At 42.4% G+C, this 22,141-nt stretch overlaps 1 protein-coding gene across 3 annotated transcripts in view; it reads right to left on the bottom strand.

Annotated features, from left to right (window-relative positions):
• Positions 1-835: 835 nt before the first annotated feature.
• The window catches only part of LOC127042833 (V-type proton ATPase subunit S1-like), a 102,293-nt gene continuing 80,987 nt past the window's right edge, over positions 836-22,141 (bottom strand). For all 3 annotated transcript variants that reach the window (XM_050936276.1, XM_050936277.1, XM_050936275.1), the window contains 2 exons: positions 10,091-10,328; positions 836-5,525 (listed from right to left, as the gene is read on the bottom strand). In XM_050936276.1, the coding sequence (XP_050792233.1) occupies positions 5,316-5,525; positions 10,091-10,328 (448 nt within the window). In that variant the 3' untranslated portion in view covers positions 836-5,315. The remainder of the gene's footprint in view (positions 5,526-10,090; positions 10,329-22,141) is intronic.

Below are 22,141 nucleotides of genomic sequence, written 5' to 3'. Positions count from 1 at the left end.
GCTGTTTTATGCAACCAGAAACATTTAGGCCTGGGATGCACCTGACATACCTGACATGAATGTTACCTGGCAAAAAAAGTTGTCATACAATAGAATATGTTGTTGGAATTTCTCTATTAACTGTGCCGGCCTAGGAGACGTTCCCAGGCACCCATCCCCCATCCCAGACTCCCCAAGGGCAAGCTTATGACACTTTGCTGGTGAGAGGAAGGTAGGGAAAGAGCTCATATTCTCATTTCCCTACACTGCTGTGTAGGGCCCATAATAACCGAGTCCATACAGAGCAAAGTCTGTTCCAACCTCTTGTTGGTTTTAGGTACAAAACATGACAAAGTTGTTTGCACAGCAAAGTCTATTTTTCATAATTATCTTGCTCTACTCTGCTTATCAGTTATACCCCCAATAATTTGGTCTCTAAATAGTCCAAATTCATATGAATTTGCTTTAAAAAAAAAAGTTACTTCCAATTGTCCATGATGTCACCAGGCAGCCTGTTTCTTGCAAAGAAAATTTGCATTCCTCAAGTGATATTCTTGTATGGAAAAAAGCACATTACACTTCTAAGTTTTAAATGAGAATCTGCAGTCCCCTTTTGCTCCTGTGAGAATTCAGTGTAGGTCTTCAAAGCTGCTGGGCCTGCCTCATGAAGCAGTGTGGAGGATTTCACCCTCTTCGGTTTCTCTGCAATGCCATTTGATTCTAGGAAAATCTGTAAACACTACAACCTCTCCTTCCCGTTCCTTTGTATTCAGGTGGATTCATTTTCCACTCCTTTGCCAGAGATTTAGTCTACTTCTTATTCAATATAATAAAGATATGAAACGCAGACTTGCTGGTAAGAGACTGTTCTTTATTTCCTGGCTCCTGTCATATGACATAAGCCAGGGTTACAAAAGTTTAGACTCCTATCACATGATAGGGGACCAGCATTCTCTGATTCCATTGGCTACTGTTACACAAGTAATATCAAAACCACCACAAAGAATGAAATTGTTAATGCACTAATTTATTTTTACTATCATAACTTTCTTTAAAAAATTATTTATTACAAATAATTTTCCATGTTTATTCTAAGACCAAAAACGAATATTTCTGTGGGAAGTTACAACAAAATTAGTTGATCTGTTTTAGAGTATGATGTGAGTGTTAAAAATGTTATGCATTCAGACATCAAACTTGCCATGAAATTAGTTCTCACTGAAGATAAGTAGCTTTTGTAATATTTAGCAATGTACTCAGTAGTCAGGTTGCCAGTCAAGACTGATTTCCCACTCTGGCGCTTTGAATGCAGAAGGTGGGGGCCCGCAAGGATTCCAAATATTAATACTGGCCACTCCAGGCTTGTATTAAACTCCCAAGGTTACAGCTTTACTCTGACCTTGGATGGGTAGATTCTGCCACCCAAGTGCAAAACCCCTTTGATAACCCAGGATGGTGCACTTGGGAATTCCTTCTTGTGGGGTACCCTCAAGCCCTTTCACCCCCTCCCCCTCGGGGAACAGCTGAGAAAGAAAAACAAAGGAAATCAGCTGTTGCCACCAGCTAATTAAATAACATGCACAAACCTCTTAGGACACAAAAATCCAATTCTGTTCTTAAAAAAGGTTAATTTTATTAAAAACAAAAAGAAAGAAAATACCTCTGGAAATTCAGGCTATTGCTAGATTTTAAAAAAACACTTACAAGGATTAAGCATCAAGAATAACGTTCTTGAGGTCCAGCAAAGGTTACAAGCAAAACAAAAGCATTTGGGGTTAGCACAGAGGAGACCACAAGCCATAAAGTAATAAAGAGATAAACCTAATCGTGTCTTCCTAGACATTTCCTGATCTACTAACATATCTGGGATTTTAAATGAGTAGTTTCTAGGTATGATACCGATGATTTTTCATACCTGGCCCCAAGTTTCTTACAGCATAATTGCTCTGTGTCCGCTTCTCTCCAAGAACAACAACAGACCGACAAAGGAGTCTTATTTCAATTTTAAAAAGTTCTAGCCTTCCCATTGGCTCTTTTGGCCAGGTGCCCATTCACTTCCTTTTACCTATGTGTCGCAGTGGGACTTTTAACCCTTTACAGGTAAAGCAAGTAGAGAACAGCTACTAAGAGGAATTTTATAGCTAACTGGGTGCCTGGGTCCATAAAAGGGAGGTACCCCCCCCTTCATTTATCACACTTTTAGAGAAGGCACAATATCTTTATTAATTGTACAAGCATTCAGCTCAGTCTTAATATGTTCAGGTTTCTGAACACACATTTTGGAAGTGTTTTAAGTGAATTCACAAAAAGGCACTCAATTTGGTTTAAGAGCATCAACAGAGGGAACTAGTGTGGAATAGCTCTTGGGCTTTAAAACCATACCCCAGCTTACTTCACAAGAGCCTCCTCAGGTAGACAAGCTACAGCATTAGCATAACAACCTTACATTATCTCCTTTTCATAGTCACTGCAACGCTACAACTTGATAGTTCAAAAGGGAGAATGTTAAGGAACTTACTTGCAGCCAGCTGAGTCAATGCTAAACATAACTGGTACTGTCTACACAGACTGCAAGGCTGTGTTTAACACTGTGTTAATTTACACAGATCTTCAAGGCTGGCATTCTAACAAGACCTAATTTTCTAGTAAAGACTAGCCCTAGACCACCACTTTTCACTGTGATACAACATTGCATAACATTAGATTTTGAAAAACTTTGCAGGGTCACTTGATTTAGGTTATGTCTACATTGTGCACCTTACAACAGCTGTGACGTTGCAGCCACGCCGTTGTAAGGTGCGCAATGTAGCCACTCTTTGTTGCTGGGAGAGAACCCTCCTGATGACAAAACAAAACCACCCCGAATGAGGGGTGGTAGATCCATCATCAGGAGAGCATCTCCCACTGAAAAAGTGCTGTCCACATTGGCGCTTTTTGTCATTAAAACTTATGTCATGCAGGGGAGGTTTTTTCACACCCCTGAGCTATGAAAGTTTTAATGACAGAAGTGCAGTGTAGACATGGCCTTAGTCTACTATTTATTTAGTGTATACTCATCTAGTCTTCTCAGGAAGAATGTCTGCTAACAAGACACAATTGATCTAGAGTGATTATGTTGCACCTTCAAGCAGGTGCCAACTGGATTTGGTAATGCTGATATATGTAATGATCCCACAATTTTTCAATATACACTGAAGGTTTTTCAAAAAGATCTGTTTTTGAAACCAAAGAGAGTATCTAGGAATCGTCAGAGATACACACATTTGTGTGAGGGACAATCCAGTGTTATCTAAGGCCATGTAGGCCCAGACCTCATGTCAAGTGGTCAGAACCGGACAGACTAGAAAAAGGGGTGGGGAGCGGGGCACCGAGGAAGCAGTGGAAAGTACCTAACAATCCCAGACTGAACAAAACAACTTTGTCATATCCCTTGCTGTCAATATGTAACCACATAAAATAGAAAAGCAATAACAGGAAAAGCGTAATATGGAATCAATTTACTCCTGCTCCAATCAGTTTTAGCCTTGCAATGTTTTGTAACCAGTTATTAAGTAAATGACGAATGTAACTTGCATATTAAGATTGTGGTTTTAAGCTTTATAAGGTTGTCTGTAACTAGCTTTGGAGAGGCCGTTTCCATAACGGTTCTTCCCTGCGCACTGGTAATCAATAAAAGGGCCTCGGGCTGATCTGATTGAAAACACAACGCGTGGATTGATTTTTTTCCACATCTTTGTATTTTTCTACAATAAATGGCTTAATATATTTCTGAACAACAGCAAGAAAGATTCCCCTTTTGGAACCCTACAAATAAGTTTTCAGTTTTCAACAAATCCTTTTCAAGTCTCTTTTAAGGCTGGAATTTTCAAAGGTGTTTAAGGGAGTTAGCAGCAAAATCCCATTAAAATTGAAATGAGAGTCAGGCACCAAACTCTCCTTGGCTTTTACAAACGCTAGGCTTATTTTTTTCTTCAAATATATCCAAAATATGTTTTTTGTCATGACAGGATAACATTATTTTAATCTCTGTTTCCAATATTCATTTTTAAATATTTCATTCCCATTTAACTTTAGTTTCTAGCAATAATTTAGAAGTCGCATTTTTGCAAAGCTCCTGCCATTTCTGAAGGGTAGTCTGAATAACGTTGTCTTTTTTTTAAAAAGTAAACCTTTTCAAAACATGCTTCCACTTCATTTATGTATCTCTACCACTTTCCCTGCTGTTACTCACACTGCCAAAATAAAACACATATGCCAGTTGTCATAAAAAACTTTACCTTTTTGCCTCTTGTGTAATTAATATCTTTTTTTGTGATATTCTTTATACTTAGGGGAAAAAACTTAATAGGAGACTTGAGAAGTTTCAATAGACAATTTCTCAATAAACATTTTGTTTTCGAAGATTATCTCCAAAATACCAGAGGAATGTCTTTTTTTAAAAAAAATAAGCACCCTTCCTTCTCTTCCTCCGAAGAATAATGAATCTGCTGGAAGTTCTTACTTTTCTTTCTAATGGCTGGTTAGAGTCCAGACTGCCGTTGGCTTCACCTTATGCCTTTAAGGGTACATGTACAGTGGGATAAAAGACCCGTGGCTGGCCTGGGTTAGCTGACTCGGGCTCACAGGTCTTGGACTACAGGGCTATAAAACTGCAGTGTAGACATTGGGGCTTGGGCTAAGACCCTCCCACCTTGTGGAACCTCAAAGCCTGGGATCCTACCCAAGCCCGATCATCTACCCAATCATCTACACTGCAACTTTTAGCCCCTCAGCCTGAGCCCCACAAGCCTGAGTCAGCTGACCTGGGCTCTGAGACTCAATGCCAGTGGCTTTTTAATTGCAGTGTAGACTAACTCAGACAACTATGAACAAATGGGTAACAGCTGGTAGAATCATCAGTGTTGCCAAGAGTAAGGTTCTCTTTTTCAGGAAGGATTTCATTGTCCAGATTTGTGGAGTTTTACTAAACCTTTCTATTACAGTAACTGCTTAGAGTACATTCACTATAAAGCATAAAGAACATAAAAATCACACATCGCTAATAAGTAAGGATATAATTTAGTCATGGAGGTCACGGATTCCATGATTTTAACAAATCTCTGTGGCTTCTTCAGCTTCAGCCCCCCTCCTCCTCTGATGGTGGGCTCAGGCTGTCCATTCCCCTGGCAGCCAGTCCCCGCTCTTTATTTTTGGTAAAAGTCACAGACAGATTGTGTGCTTCTGTGAACGTTTATTTATTGCCTGTGACCTGTCCCTGACTTTTACTAAAAATAACCGTGACAAAAACTTAATCTTACTAATAAGAAACATTTAAGCAATATCAAAACAATCCATTGCTACTCTGTTTGAGGAACTGACAGAGCTTGGCCTTTTGGATCATCAAATCTACTGTTTGTTGTGAGCTGCATGATCATGTGGATTCCATAGGTCAGGATCCATAATAAAACTATTGACGTTACCAAGCCCATCCAGATTCCAGGAGAGAAGAAAGATGTACAGTCGCTTGCGTAGGAAAACATGTTATTATGAATATTGAAGCCTTGAATCTGAGAACAAGAAAAAAATAGGTGAGCCCAAATGAATTTACACTACAAAATCTACTTTTAAGATCCATATATTCACTACAAAATCCAGGCCTGAAAAACACTGTGCCCTCAATTTCTATTGAAGAGGACTGAGCACCAACTCCTTTTCAGGATGATTTTTCAATTTCTCTCTCCTTCCAGGAAATTTCGGATGCATGACAGTTATTTGTTTTACAAAAAGGAAGTTGTGCTTCCAAACTTCAGACACTTAGGAATATTTTAAAGGTAAAATTCCAAGGGAGGTATGAGACCAATGTAACTTAATAACTGTTTCAGATTTGCCAACCTAAATGTTCAAAAATCATGAGTCAGACTCCCATAATCATGAGGGTGGATTAAAAATCAAGACAATTTTAAAAAATAACACATTTGGGGCTCTTTTTATTTTATTTTATTTTATTTTATTCCAGTGTTTGAGCATTAGAGTGTGTTTTTAAGCTTTTTTCCAGAACTCTGAAAGCTAGAAACTTACTTGAGGAGTAGGGGAACGGGAAAAAAAAAAGAACTGAGATTCTCACATATTCACATGACTCTGGGAGATGAGTCTTTAAGGAAAACACCAAATATCATGAGACTTGTGAGAAAAATCACAAGAATTGGCAACACTGCATATTTTTGTGAGTCAGTTGTTTGAATCACCTTTCCCCATCATGCAAATATAAGAAAGCAGAATTCCAAAGATAGCTAATATATTTTGCTCCTTATATAATTATCTCTGTGTATGTAATTCTGAAATACAAATTTACCATAGAACCAGCAAAATGGACCTACAAGTGGATACATCATTACCATTCATTGACCTGCCATGAACTACGGTGTGATTTTGTGGTAGTAACATGGTGGTTGTACTAGAAATACTAAGGTTTTCATATGAAAGAGTGATCTGGATTTCTAGCTAGTTAAGAATTTTGTCCATAGGTCTTTTGTGTCCCCAATTCACCAAGGGATAATAAGGGTGAGCATCCCCCAAAGAAGCCGTTTTATTTTTCCCAGGGCTGTATTTATTCATTTGTAATGAATTTGTACAAATTCATAAAGTAATTGCTTAGTGAAAATAAATAAAATAAATATTTCACAGCTCTAGGAGGCAGCTGGAGATGCAAACTTTTGCAACCCAGATTATCTGTAACGTTTGGAAATGTGCATGTGCTGTCTCTCATTCAGTTACTACAATGGCTTGCCAAAATGATGGTTAGTGCAATTCTGCATGATCTGAAAAACTAGAGCAGATGAGGAGGACTTAGCCCCTGTGGAGATAAAGACATCTTTGGAGGTACCAGCATACTTGGGCCTCTTTCAAGAATTAAAGACTGTTTTAATTGTTACCATAGTAGTTAACTTGTTAAATCTGACTGCTTTGCACTATATCCAATTGTATGTTTCTGACTCAAGCAGGATTATGGAAAACAAACATTTGGGTTGGGGGGCTGAGTTTGTACACAGCTTTAGTAAGTGATGCATTACCAGGGCATTTCATCTTAAGCCACTGTTTAGACATCACACTAAAGCTGGAATGGGAGCCACACAAAATGGTTTGAAAGATTGATTGAAAAAAAGCAGATGATACTCAGGGCCAGGGCTACCATTTAGGCGACCTAGGCAATGACCTAGGGTGCCAGAATTTTTGGGGGGCGCTATTTTGCCGGGGGGGCGGCACGCGGGTCCGGTGGACCTACCGCAGTCATGCCGGTGGATGATCCGCTGCTGGAAAGGCTCTGGTGGAGCTGCCGCAGTCATTTCGGCGGACTGTGCGCTGGTCTAAAGGCTCTGGCAGACCTACCGCAGTCATGCCTGCGGCAGGTCCACCAGAGCCTTTAGACTAGTGGACCGTCCGCCGGCATCACTGCGGCAGCTCCACCGGAGCCTTTCCAGCAGTGGACCGTCTGCCGGCATGACTGTGGTAGGTCCACCGGACCCGCGGGGGGGCGGTGAAATGGCCGTCCGCCTAGGGCATCAGAAACCCTGGCACCGCTCCTGATGATGCTTCATGTCATTTTGGTTCTCAAAGGATTGAGCTTCTGTGAAACAATACATGCTTGTTACCATTCTTCCAGGACACTTTAGGGTACTTAACAGAGGTATCAATCAGTTTTTACTAGGGCAATTAAATTTGTTGGAGCTACAGCCAGGAAGACTGAATTTTATTGTATGTGGTGGTATTATTCCTTATTCAAACAGGATTATGCCTAGCAAACCTTTAGGTGGGAGCTTTAATTATACATTCTTGAAATGCTATGTTTACTTTTAGGAAGCAACTGTAGTTTATTTCAGGTTCTCTTATTGCTTTTCTGATATTTGATCATTACTATACGGGTGTTGTTGGATCCCAGCTGGCAAATAAAGATGTGACTCCCTGCAGATTTGCCACCTGTGTAGAAGTTAAAAATACATAGATACATAATCCTAGTTAGTTACTTTTATATAAATCTGTCGCTAAGGATTCCAGCCCACTGTAGGTTTTAATTCTAGTGTTTCAGTTAGTATTATTGTTATAGGTTTGCCTATTTTGTATTTACTGTTTTTTATTTTTAAAATGAAATTGTATTTTGTGCAGTGCCTTGTACATTTTGAATGGTGTTTCCTAATCATTTGACCTTTAATGAAATCTTAACATAGATTTGTTATGTAGATTGTGATGGGTATCCTCAAGGGCAACATGTAAATGCTGAGGTTTGAAATAATTTAGCCTTGAAAATCCTAAAATTCCCAGCCTCGGTGTCTTGGGCATTTGCCCTGAGCAGCAAAAGGGGCTAACAACAAGTATGACAGACACTGAAGAAAAATGCAAAGCCTGGATGCAGCTTTCAGAACAACAACAAGCTTTCATTTAGTAGACTATGCAGACAGCACTAAAGGGAAAGGAAGAAGCACTTAGTAAAAGGAACCTCAGAATACTAGAACAGTCCACCATTGATCTATACACTGGTGCTGGTACTTCAGCCGTCTGTGACGGGTACAGATTAATGACCACATTCTCTGCTGGACTCTGGTCTGCAGTCATTGCTCATCTCCCAGAGAACAGTGCTTTTAGTGACGCTTGAGCACCCTGAACCCTAATCTTATGAAAAGAGCTATACTGGAATCGTCAGAGCTTCACTGGATATTAGAGAGAATACAGTGAGGGGGTGGAGGGGTTCTGGTTGTTCCAGACAAGTCAAACAGTTGCCCAAAGAGTTTGGGAACTAGTAGCCTAGAAACCAAGAGCTAAGAAAACTGCAAAGAGTGCGGCGCATTCACCCGCTTGGGAGCTGGGTCTTCTTCATCCATACAGCCTACTGGGAAACAGCATCTAGTGACCTTTTGAACCAGGGTCTCTGTCATAGGGGAAGATTTGGGGTTTGCCCAAAAGGAGAAAAAAGAGGGGCCTGGACATTGCTGTGATAATCTGTGTGGAACTCTGAGTGAAGTCATAACCCAGTGGGCGGGGCATTAACCTCATCACACACCTCTGCTGTGGCTATCAAACTGAGAGTCAAGTTTCACCACATCATAGAAGAAACTGTTGTCATTTGAAGTGGGGTTTTGTTTATGTGTATAAATATAGAGTGCATAGGTTAATACGTCTTTTCATCTGGTTGTAGGAAATAGCATAATGATTGCTTTAGTATATTTTAAAACCTTGCAACTCTTCAGTATATTTTGAAACCTGCCAACAAGTTCTCTCCCATTTTTAGCCGTTTCTGAGACAGATAAAGCTGTTTTGTTTGATTTGGTGATTTGTGTGTGCACCCTTTGAAACAGTTTAGGTTAAGATAAAGCTAATATCCCAGTTAGGGGTATATTACTTATTAGGGGTCTCTCTGGTAACTGGGTGGGAGCACTCCACCTCATAGATGGATCTGACATGGGTAAGAGCAGCAACTGGGGAGGAGGCACCATGACAAGAGGGTGAGGTGATTTGGAAGCTCCCTTGCTATAGTCTCCAGTGTTCAGGCTCAGTTCCGGGGTCTAACTAACAGCTGTGATGTCCCTCAAGAGGAAGGGTAATTGGGTTGCAGCCTTAAAGCCAATCCCAGAGTGTTCTGGGGACCCGGTAGGCAAGGGGATGCTGGTACAGCTTCGCTAGATAGACCAGGGGGAAGCTTCTGGAATTACTAATGTCCCATCCCTTCCCACAGCTAGGGAACTACACCCAGCCTGTTCCCCCAAGTAAAGCTGAGAGCAGTGAGAGACGGGTTGCTTCTTGTCTCACCAAGATAACTTAGGTTGGGGTCGGGTCCCATTTTATAATATGTCTTCCCCTATCACCATTACCTTGATTGAGTGTATTACTGTCTATTGTTTTTTTCCCTTTCTGTAGATGATTTTATAGTGATTTGTTTTTTTCAGTTGTTCTCATGTTGTTCAGAAGCTGCCTACTCCCTCTTTCCCCTGCTCAATAGCACCCATAATGGGCAAATAGCTTTCTTTTAATGTTTTTTTTAGAGTTGAACTAAAAGTACAAGTGTTATGAATATATGCTGTTCAACACGTACTCTAGCAAGTAATCGTTACTGGAATTGCTTCTGAAATGGCAGTGTACTCACTTGGAACTCTGAAAGGTAAACATCCCAGTTCTTTGCTTCAGTGTTGGCTGGAATCAGCTTTGCACCATAGAGACTGCTGGTTCCCACCAGCTGACAATGAAATGAATACTCAGCAGGAGCAGAGATGATGGAGACATTAAATCTAGCGACAATTTGGTTGTCATGTGCAATCTCGACAGAATCTAAAGTAAACCATTTTCGAGCAGAGCCTTTATAGAACTTCTGGGTCATTAGAAATCTACAGAGAAGAAAAACAAAATAAATAGAGTCAAACTGACAAGGAAAAAGTTATAATATTCATTGGTGTGCATGCTTAACCCACAGTAGAATCCAACAGGGACCATCACTCAAAGAAGAACCGATGGCAGACAAGATTAATCATCAGAAGCTCTTTTTTCAGGAGAGTGCAGTTAGTATCTCCTCATACAGGAGGACAGGTCATTGAGTGAAGTGACTTTGTGAATCTTGTTTTACCACTTGTTACAGTTTTGTATAATAAGCAATGTTTTTGTAATTTGAGTAAGCATTTATTGTTTCATTCTGCAGGGGACTGTTATAGTGCTATATTTCATAAATAAACCAGCAGAAGCTGAAAGATTGTCAGCAGAACTGCAGTATTTTGCAATAAATACTTGTATGGAATTTTTTAAAGAAAAGTATTTTTACGAAGGGTACAGACATGAAAACCACTTTGATTTATCATAGCAACTGTTTCTTGGCCATTTGCATGTTCAAATACCTGAATTTAAACCTGGAGGCACAATTTTATCACTCTAGGTATGTTTAGAACCCCCATCACTAAAATATGAGCACCTTCCAAGTATTCTAAAATAGAAAAATATTGAGATAATATGTGTAACGCCAACAGACCCCGGTCATCAGTGGGCAGGATTGTACCTAGGACCTCTGGAGCTTAGTACGTGGGCCTCTACCACATGAACTAAAAGCAAACTGGCTGTTAGCTACGGCTGTAGAGCAGACTCATTTTGCCTCTCTCTGTAAGTGTTCTTGTTGCCATTAGATGGGACAGAACACCACACCCAGAAGGTGTGTGGGTTACGTATTGAAGTTTCCCTCCTTTGCATGTTGCATTCAGGTATTCCAGTTCTCTCATATTAAATATATTCTCTGTGTCAGCTGAGAGGGTTGCTATTGGAGATTTCACACTCTTTTTCTTATGTTACTATGCCCTCAGTATTTTAATTCTACCTAGTTTAAATTAATTTTGACTAGTGCTAGCTGAAGAATTTTTTCAGTAACTTGCAATCACAGTCAGAGTCCTTGGGGTTCTCCCCTGAGGGTGAGTATAAATTTGGGTATTCTAAGCTGTCTACCCACCGGGAGTATTAGATGTGGATTTTGAAAATTTTAGGTGATATTTAGGTGCTGCTGCGATAGGTGCCAAACAAATCTGTAAATGCAAGTTACAAAAAAATCAAAAACAAAAAGCACATTAAAAATAAAATATGTGTAGGTAGTAATTTTTGTAGCAGATAAATAGGTAGCAAGTAAAATGGACACAACATATCAATTGTCTGACTAACAAAGATGATATGGCTGAAGTATCTATCTCAGAGCCAAAACCAGTCCTTAGTTTGAGCAGGAAACACCTTATTGTAGTAGAGATTCAGGTAATGAACAGGAATTGAATCTCTTCACAACATTTTTATTATTTTTTATTTGTATTACAGTAGCACCTGGGGTGCCAGTCACAGACCAGGACCCCATTGTGCTAGGTCCTGTACAAGCACAGAACGTTGTGAACTGTTGTAAGTCATTTATCTCAGTGCTGTAATCACTATAAATAGAGTGATTGTCCAATAAGATGCCCCAAAAGATGAAACAGGGCCACAACTTTCAATAAAACACACTATCACTTTAATGCCCTGTCATAAACAGATAGCTAAGGGTTAATGTCTCTTTCAGCTGAAGCACCTGACCAGAGGACCAATCAGGAAACCGGATTTTTTCAACTTTGGGTGGAGGGAATTGAGTGTCTAAGGTCTTTGTTTCTGGCTGCCTGCTTGCTCTGAGCTTTGGAGAAGTAGTTCTACTTTCTAGTCTTCTGTTTCTAAGTGTAAGGACAAAGAGATCAGCTAGTAAGTTATATGGTTTCTTTTCTTTGGTATTTGCATGAATATAAGTGCTGGAGTGCTTTGATTTGTATTCTTTTTGAATAAGGCTGTTTATTCAATATTCTTTTAAGAAATTGCCCTGTATTGTGTCATCTTAATACAGAGAGACTATTTGTATTTTTTCTTTCTTTTTTTATATAAAGCTTTCTTTTAAGACCTGTTGGAGTTTTTCTTTACTGCAGGGAAATTAAGTCTGTACTCACCAGGGAATTGGTGGGAGGAAGAAATCAGGGGAGATCTGTGTGTGTTGAAGTGGCTAGCCTGATTTTGCATTCCCTCTGGGTGAAGAGGAAAGTACTTTTTGTTTCCAGGATTGGGAACAGAGAGGGAGATTCACTCTGTTTGGATTCACAGAGCTTGTGTCTGTGTATCTCTCCAGGAGCACCTGGAGGGGGGAAGGGAAAAAGGATTATTTCCCTTTGTTGTGAGACTCAAGGGATTTGGGTCTTGGGGTCCCCAGGAAAGGTTTTTCAGGGGGACCAGAGTGCCCCAAAACACTCTAATTTTTTGGGTGGTGGCAGCAGGTACCAGGTCCAAGCTGGTAACTAAGCTTGGAGGTTTTCATGCTAACCCCCATATTTTGGACGCTAAGGTCCAAATCTGGGACTAAGGTTATTACATGGTGTGCAGCTGGTGGGACTAGAATCCAGAAGCCAGTAGGAATATTATATTTTTCTTTTCTCTGCTAAGGGCTTTTTAGCAGAGAGAAGCAGTTGGTTTTAAAAGGGAACCAGAGAGAATTTTTTTTTCTGCTCTCTCTGGCAGTTTGTGGCTTGCATGTTAAGCAGAAGTCGTTAAGGACTATTAACAGTCTTTTGTCACACAATAGCACTCCCATTGAGAGTCATACCAGCACTATATGAATGCAAATAAAGTGGTTTTTCAGGTTTACTTGACATTGAAGATTAGCTAGAGAGAGAAAAGGAAAAAAGCACTGTTGCTAGGCAGACTTCAGGAGGCAACAGAGAACCTGCAGTTCAGAAGATAAACACCGGAGGGCACCCCAACACAAGAAAACAGGAATCATGACTTCTAAGGCAAAAATTGCGGCCGAAGAACAAATCAAAGAAGCTGAACACAGGCGACAGATGGAGATGAAAGAAAGAGAAGAACAAATCAAACAGGCAGCACACAAAAGAAAACTAGAGGAAGAAGAGTTCGCCCACCGAAGGAAACAAGAAGAAGAAGAGTTGGCCCACCGCCGAGAAATGGAAAAGCACCAAAAAGAAATGGAAAAACAACAAAAAGAGAATGAAGAGAAGGAAAAACAGAGAAAACATGAACTGGAGTTGGCAAAAGCTGGGCTGCATGTGCCAGCCAACCCTAACAACCCGGCGCCAAATATTGCTCCACAGCACAGGAAATTTCCCACCTACAAGGCAGGTGATGACACCGAGGCCTTCTTGGAAAATTTTGAAAGAGCCTGTCTTGGGTACAGCATTCCCGAAGACCAGTACATGGTAGAATTGAGGTCACAGCTCAGTGGACCTTTAGCAGAGGTGGCAGCTGAAATGCCTAAGCACCAAATGAATGACTATAAACTTTTTCAAACCAAGGCCAGATACAGGATGGGGATAACCCCAGATCATGCCCGTCGGCGTTTCAGAAACCAAAAGTGGAAACCAGAGGAGTCATTTCCCAAACACGCCTACTACATTGCAAAAAACTATGAGGCCTGGCTAACAGGAAACAACATTCAAACCTTGGAAGAACTGAACCTCCTCATACAAATGGAGCAGTTCTTGGATGGTGTTCCTGAAGACATCACACGGTACATACAAGATGGACACCCCAAGAATATCGCTGAGGCGGGGGAGATTGGAGCCAAATGGATGGAACTGGCAGAAAGCAAAAAAGCTACTGTCAAGGGGAACGATTACCCCAGGGGGCACACAGACCATAAACCCTACCACCGAGGACAGCCAAAGACCCCACATACCACCCAAGTAAAGCCACAGATACCCTACCCTTCAACCTCACCAGTCTCCAGTAACTCACCTCGGCCCAGTGACCCATCAGATGGAAGATGCTTTAAGTGTAATGAACTGGGACATATCAAGGCCAAGTGTCCCAAGAACACCATGCGAGTGCAATTCATTACACCACCATCACACCAAAGATCCCCAGGCCCGGATGCCTCTCAAATACCCTTGGAGCGAAGGGAAAATTTGAGAGTGGGCGGAAAGAAGGTTACTGCGTGGAGAGACACGGGGGCACAAGTGTCAGCTATCCACCAATCCTTCGTTGACCCCAAATTCATCAACCCAAAGGCCAAAGTTACAATTTACCCCTTCATGTCACAAGCTGTAGACTTGCCTACAGCTCAACTGCCTGTCCAGTACAAAGGCTGGTCAGGAATGTGGACTTTTGCAGTCTATGACAATTATCCTATCCCCATGCTACTGGGGGAAGACTTGGCCAACCAGGTGAGGCGGGCCAAGAGAGTGGGAATGGTTACACGTAGCCAAACCAGGCAAGCTTCCAGACCCATTCCTGTTCCTGAGCCGTCCACAGAGGCCCCGTCTGTGTTACCAGAGACCCAGACAGAGGTAGTGGACCCGGATTCCATGCCTACCACTGAAACAGCCACAGCATCTCCAGTCCCAGGCCCGGAACTGGAACAGCAACCAGCACCAGCAAGTGCAACCACATCTTCAAACTCAACGCCAGAGGGCACCAGCGAGCCAGAACTGGCAGAAGCAACAGACAGCCATACCCAAAAGGCTCAGCCAGAGCCTGAAATACCCTCAGGTGCACCAGCGGAGAGCGGTTCACCAGTAACGGAAACAACCCCATCACCTACATCGCTTCCAGAGGGACCAAGCCCAAGTCCACAGTCTGAGGAAGAACTGGTGACCCCAGCCTCAAGGGAACAGTTCCAGACTGAGCAGGAAGCAGATGACAGCCTTCAGAAAGCTTGGGCGGCGGCACGGAGCACCCCACCGCCTCTCAGCTCTTCTAATCGATCCCGGTTTGTTATAGACCAAGGACTTTTATACAAGGAAATTCTTTCTGGTGGACACCGGGAAGAATGGCAGCCGCAAAAACAGTTGGTGGTTCCAACTAAGTACCGGGGGAAGCTCTTAAGCTTAGCCCATGATCATCCCAGTGGCCATGCTGGGGTGAACAGAACCAAGGACCGGTTGGGGAAGTCCTTCCACTGGGAGGGGATGGGCAAGGACGTTGCCAAGTATGTCCGGTCTTGTGAGGTATGCCAAAGAGTGGGAAAGCCTCAAGACCAGGTCAAGGCCCCTCTCCAGCCACTCCCCATAATTGAGGTCCCATTTCAGCGAGTAGCTGTGGATATTCTGGGCCCTTTCCCAAAAAAGACGCCCAGAGGAAAGCAGTACGTACTGACTTTAGTGGACTTTGCTACCCGATGGCCAGAAGCAGTCGCTCTAGGCAACACCAGGGCTAACACTGTGTGCCTGGCCCTAACAGACATCTTTGCCAGGGTAGGTTGGCCCTCTGACATCCTTACAGATTCAGGGTCTAATTTCCTGGCAGGGACCATGGAAAAACTGTGGGAAACTCATGGGGTGAATCACTTGGTTGCCACCCCATACCACCATCAAACCAATGGCCTGGTGGAAAGGTTCAATGGAACTTTGGGGGCCATGATACGAAAATTCATCAACGAATTCTCCAATAATTGGGACCTAGTGTTGCAGCAGTTGCTGTTTGCCTACAGGGCTGTACCACATCCCAGTTTAGGGTTTTCACCATTTGAACTTGTGTATGGTCACGAGGTTAAGGGGCCATTACAGTTGGTGAAGCAGCAATGGGAGGGGTTTACGCCTTCTCCAGGAACTAACATTCTGGACTTTGTAAGCAACCTACAAAGCACCCTCCGACACTCTTTAGCCCTTGCTAGAGAGAACCTAAAGGATGCTCAAGAAGCGCAAAAGGCCTGGTATGACAGACATGCCAGAGATCGGTCCTTCAAGGTAGGAGACCAGGTTATGGTCTTGAAGGCGCAACAGGCCCATAAGATGGAAGCATCATGGGAAGGGCCATTCACGGTCCAAGAGCGCCTGGGAGCTGTAAACTACCTCATAGCATTTCCCAATTCCTCACTAAAGCCTAAAGTGTACCATGTTAATTCTCTCAAGCCTTTCTATTCCAGAGACTTACAGGTTTGTCAGTTTACAGTCCAGGGAGAGGATGCTGAGTGGCCTGACGGTGTCTACTACGACGGGAAAAAAGACGGTGGCGTGGAAGAGGTGAACCTCTCAACCACCCTGGAACGTCTGCAGCGGCAACAAATCAAGGAGCTGTGCACTAGCTTCGCCCCATTGTTCTCAGCCACCCCAGGACGGACTGAACGGGCATACCACTCCATTGATACAGGTAATGCTCACCCAATCAGAACCCCACCCTACCGAGTGTCTCCTCATGCCCAAGCTGCTATAGAACGGGAGATCCAGAACATGCTACAGATGGGTATAATCCGCTCATCTACCAGTGCATGGGCATCTCCAGTGGTTCTGGTACCCAAACCAGATGGGGAAATACGCTTTTGCGTGGATTACCGTAAGCTAAATGCTGTAACTCGTCCGGACAACTATCCAATGCCACGTACCGATGAGCTATTGGAAAAGTTGGGACGTGCCCAGTTCATCTCTACAATAGACTTAACCAAGGGGTACTGGCAAGTACCACTAGATGAATCTGCCAAGGAGAGGTCAGCATTTGTCACCCATGCGGGGGTGTATGAATTCAATGTCCTTCCTTTCGGCCTTCGAAATGCACCCGCCACCTTCCAGAGGCTGGTAGATGGTCTACTAGCGGGACTGGGAGAATTTGCAGTTGCCTACCTCGATGATGTGGCCATTTTTTCAGACTCCTGGCCCGAACACCTACTACACCTGGAAAAGGTCTTTGAGCGCATCAGGCAGGCCGGACTAACTGTTAAGGCCAAAAAGTGTCAAATAGGCCAAAACAGAGTGACTTACCTGGGGCACCAGGTGGGTCGAGGAACCATAAACCCCCTACAGGCCAAGGTGGATGCTATCCAAAAGTGGCCTGTCCCAAAGTCAAAGAAGCAGGTCCAATCCTTCTTAGGCTTGGCCGGATACTACAGGCGATTTGTACCACACTACAGCCAAATCGCTGCCCCATTGACCGACCTGACCAAAAAGACCCAGCCAAATGCCGTTAAGTGGACTGATGAGTGTCAAAAGGCCTTTACCCAACTTAAGGCAACGGTCATGTCTGACCCTGTGCTCAGGGCCCCGGACTTTGACAAGCCATTCCTAGTAACCACAGATGCATCTGAGCGTGGTATAGGAGCAGTGCTCATGCAGGAAGCAACAGATCACAACTTCCATCCTGTCGTGTTTCTCAGCAAGAAACTGTCTGAGAGGGAAAGTCACTGGTCAGTCAGTGAAAAGGAATGCTATGCCATTGTGTACGCCCTGGAAAAGCTACGCCCATATGTTTGGGGACGGCGGTTCCAACTACAAACTGACCATGCTGCACTAAAGTGGCTTCATACTGCCAAGGGGAACAACAAGAAACTTCTTCGTTGGAGTTTAGCTCTCCAAGATTTTGATTTTGAAATTCAACACATCACAGGAGCTTCTAACAAAGTAGCTGATGCACTCTCCTGTGAGAGTTTCCCAGGATTCAGTCGTTAAAAAGTGTTCTTAAAATGTAGAAGTCTGTTAGTTATATACTTAGGAGTATATGTAAAGGTGTATGTGTTGTATTAATCTGTTTATTTTCAAGTTCTAGAAGGAAATCGCCGCCAGTGAGCTTCCCCACTGTCTGCAATTTGGGGGGCGTGTCATAAACAGATAGCTAAGGGTTAATGTCTCTTTCAGCTGAAGCACCTGACCAGAGGACCAATCAGGAAACCGGATTTTTTCAACTTTGGGTGGAGGGAATTGAGTGTCTAAGGTCTTTGTTTCTGGCTGCCTGCTTGCTCTGAGCTTTGGAGAAGTAGTTCTACTTTCTAGTCTTCTGTTTCTAAGTGTAAGGACAAAGAGATCAGCTAGTAAGTTATATGGTTTCTTTTCTTTGGTATTTGCATGAATATAAGTGCTGGAGTGCTTTGATTTGTATTCTTTTTGAATAAGGCTGTTTATTCAATATTCTTTTAAGAAATTGCCCTGTATTGTGTCATCTTAATACAGAGAGACTATTTGTATTTTTTCTTTCTTTTTTTATATAAAGCTTTCTTTTAAGACCTGTTGGAGTTTTTCTTTACTGCAGGGAAATTAAGTCTGTACTCACCAGGGAATTGGTGGGAGGAAGAAATCAGGGGAGATCTGTGTGTGTTGAAGTGGCTAGCCTGATTTTGCATTCCCTCTGGGTGAAGAGGAAAGTACTTTTTGTTTCCAGGATTGGGAACAGAGAGGGAGATTCACTCTGTTTGGATTCACAGAGCTTGTGTCTGTGTATCTCTCCAGGAGCACCTGGAGGGGGGAAGGGAAAAAGGATTATTTCCCTTTGTTGTGAGACTCAAGGGATTTGGGTCTTGGGGTCCCCAGGAAAGGTTTTTCAGGGGGACCAGAGTGCCCCAAAACACTCTAATTTTTTGGGTGGTGGCAGCAGGTACCAGGTCCAAGCTGGTAACTAAGCTTGGAGGTTTTCATGCTAACCCCCATATTTTGGACGCTAAGGTCCAAATCTGGGACTAAGGTTATTACATGCCCATCCCTTTAAACATGCCCATCCCTTTAAACATGGGCTGCAGAAAACATCAGTGAGGAATTAACATCTTTCCTTTAGGTGGTACACAAGAAAACTGTTCATAATGGAAGACAGTGACAGTTTAATACTTGATTCAAGGTTCAATTAATATGGAGATCTAATAATCATTAAAATATGGTACTACTGGGAAAGTAGTCAACTACTGCTTTTGTCCCTCAGATTTCAGATCAGATTTTCTCAGTGTAAATTTTTCCTAACTGCTAATCTTGAAAACTCAATCCAGGATCTAAGTCTCAAGCTGAGTACTTTTCCCCATGCATCTATCACCTTTAATAACAATCTGCTGGCCAAATTATGCCCCCACATTAACTTCTGTGGAACCTCCTTCAGCCCTAAGTGTCTTTGAACAAGTTGGAATTTAGTAAATAAGTCTATTTATGATCGACAAGAAGGAAGAGAACAAGCTTGACACTCATATCCTAGATTGAGTTTTCAGGACTAGCAGTTAGCCTCTGTGGGGCTAAGAGGAGTAAAATTAAATAATACTTTTTCTGTCACTGAAGTGAGAAGATACGATTTTGAATATACACAGACCTTAAGAATTGTTGAGGTAGCATGTGCCATTTTACACTGTAGCTTTTCAGAGCAAAACCACACTTTGAACTGTAAATAAAATTATCAGGAGAACCATTCTCTTCAGTGGACTTCCTGTCCCTCTTTTCTTGGCTGTCTCAAGATCTTCTTATGAGACTGGAGTCTATCTCTTATGCAGTCTTGGAAGAGCAAAAAACTTCTGTCATAACATTTCTTCCCAGATCTGGACCTTAGCGTCCAAAATATGGGTGTTAGCATGAAAACCTCCAAGCTTAGTTACCAGCTTGGACCTGGTAATTGCTGCCACCAGCCAGGAATTATACAGTGCCTAGCTCACTGTGGTCTCCCCAAAACCTTCCCAGGGGACCCCAAGACCCAGATTCCTTGAGTCTCACCACAAAGGGAAATAACCCACTTCCCTTCTCCCTCTTCCCCTCCAGGTGTTCCCTCCCTGGGTTCCTGGAGAGATATACAGATTCAAGCTCCGTGAATCTAAACAAAGGGATTCCACCCTCTTTACCTCCTCCCAGATTTCCCTGCCCTGGGGACCCTAGGATACTCCCTGCTTCAAGTCCCTGAAACACAAGTACCGAGAGATCTAATCTCTCTCCCCCCTCACCCAGAGGGTATGCAAAGTCAGGCTTAGTAAATCTAACACAAAGAGATTTTCCCCCTGACTTCTTCCTCCCACCAATTCCCTGGTGAGTGGCAGACTCAATTCCCTGGAGTCCCCACTAAAGAAAAACTCCAATAGGTCTTAAAAAGAAAGCTTTATATAAAAAGAAAGAAAAAGGACATAAAATGGTCTCTGTATTAAGGTGACAATATACAGGGTCAATTGCTTAAAAGAAAATGAATAAACAGCCTTATCCAAAAAGAATACACTCCAGCAACTACACACATGTAAATACAAAAAAAAAAAATATAAACCTATTGTCTTACTATCCTTGTACTTACAACTTGGAAACAGAAGATTAGAAAGCCTGGAGATTCCTGTGGTCCCTGTCAGAGCCGAGAAAAGAACAGACTCAGACCCAAAACTTCCCTCCACCCAGATTTGAAAAAGTCTTGTTTCCTGATTGGTCCTCTGGTCAGGTGTTTGGTTCCCTGTATTAACCCTTTACAGGTAAAAGAACATTAACCCTTAGCTATCTGTTTATGACAACTTCTTTTTAACAATGCCCAAATAAACAAGCCCCAGATAATCCCCTGTCATCTCTACTGTATAGTGAAGTTTAAAAGACCTTATGAAATTATCTAAATTCTGTGGCGGTCACTCCTCTTTCATTTATTGTTCTACCTGAGGCTGTTCAGATAGAGGGCATCAATGTTTTATTATATTGTTGCATGTTTCTATGAGCCCTTTACCCATTTTATTAATAGCTCTTAGAGCCCCAGTGGAGGAAAATGTAAGCTTTGTAGTTTAATACCCTTTCTAATTCCATCCTATTTTCTTTTACCTTAGATGGGGCTTGCTACTCTGTTTTCAAGCTGCCATCCAATAATTTCAATTCTCCTTTCAATTATTTACTCTATCCAATTATTTTCTTCCCCTAGATTTCATCTCCTTAGGTCATCTTCTAAAATGTATCCCGAACTAATTTCAGGTGAACTATGTCCTTATCTAAATCATAGTATTTTTAAGGCCATATTCTGTGCTCAAACATGTGCATGCAACTCCGACATCACTGGGAGTTACTCACAAGCCTCCAAGGTAGGATTTGGCTCTAGGTTTCATAGTAATCTTTCAAGCACAGGCAGACCCAAGATTGTTCCACAGAGGAGATCTAAGGACGGTGGAACTTGGGTGGAGGACAGTGGCTCATCCATTTCTGCCAGCTTGTGGGGCTCCTCTGCAGGAACTCCTGGTGCTTGGCTCTTAATAGTATGGGATAAGCATAACTGAGAAGCCATTGTCAATACAATGCTCCCTATAACCTTCCTGATTCACTGTTTCAAACATTTAAAGTGGGGGTTTTGTGCAAGACAATGGGTGTGCAGCCAATTAATCTCCTATGAAGCTGTGCTGCTATAGGGGATAGGTCTGGATTCATGTAGCTGTACTATGTTCTACCCATGGATGCTTAAGATCTTTGGGGTTTGCATGTCACAACCCCTTCTATTCAGTGAATCAGAAAGGAAGCCCTTGGAGGGAGACATGGAAGAAATTCTGTTAAGTGAATCCTTTAGCGTATCCTGTGAGCTTTCCCCTCTTCCATAGGTTCAACAAAGTGGTTGTCTCATACAGGGCTGTGAACTTGTAGTATAAGTAAAGAACAAGGAAGCCTTGTTAGTGAGTTAGTGCGTGGCAATCCAGGATGTTAATCTACAGCACACTAGCTTGCCACATTCTAACTGGCCATGTTACTGTTACTATGCACTGCAAATTCAGGGGATCTAGTACATGGTAGTAGAGTCCACACAACCAGTTGATATGTAGCAAACTAGTGCACTGTAGATCCATGTCCTGGCTTACCGTGAACTAACTTGCCATGTAGACAAAGCCTGAGTTCTAATCCTAAATTAGGCACTTATTCCATCACCTTGGGGAAGTAATTTAACCTTTCTTTCTAACTTTCCCTATCAGTGAAAAGGAATGATAATAATTACCTCACACCATGTTCTGAGAAGTGCTTAGTTAATGTTAATAAAGTGTTTGAGGACA

The sequence above is a fragment of the Gopherus flavomarginatus genome, chromosome 1 (assembly GCF_025201925.1).
Source record: "Gopherus flavomarginatus isolate rGopFla2 chromosome 1, rGopFla2.mat.asm, whole genome shotgun sequence".
Classification (NCBI taxonomy): domain Eukaryota; kingdom Metazoa; phylum Chordata; order Testudines; family Testudinidae; genus Gopherus; species Gopherus flavomarginatus.
This window is presented reverse-complemented; position numbering and strand designations above follow the sequence as displayed.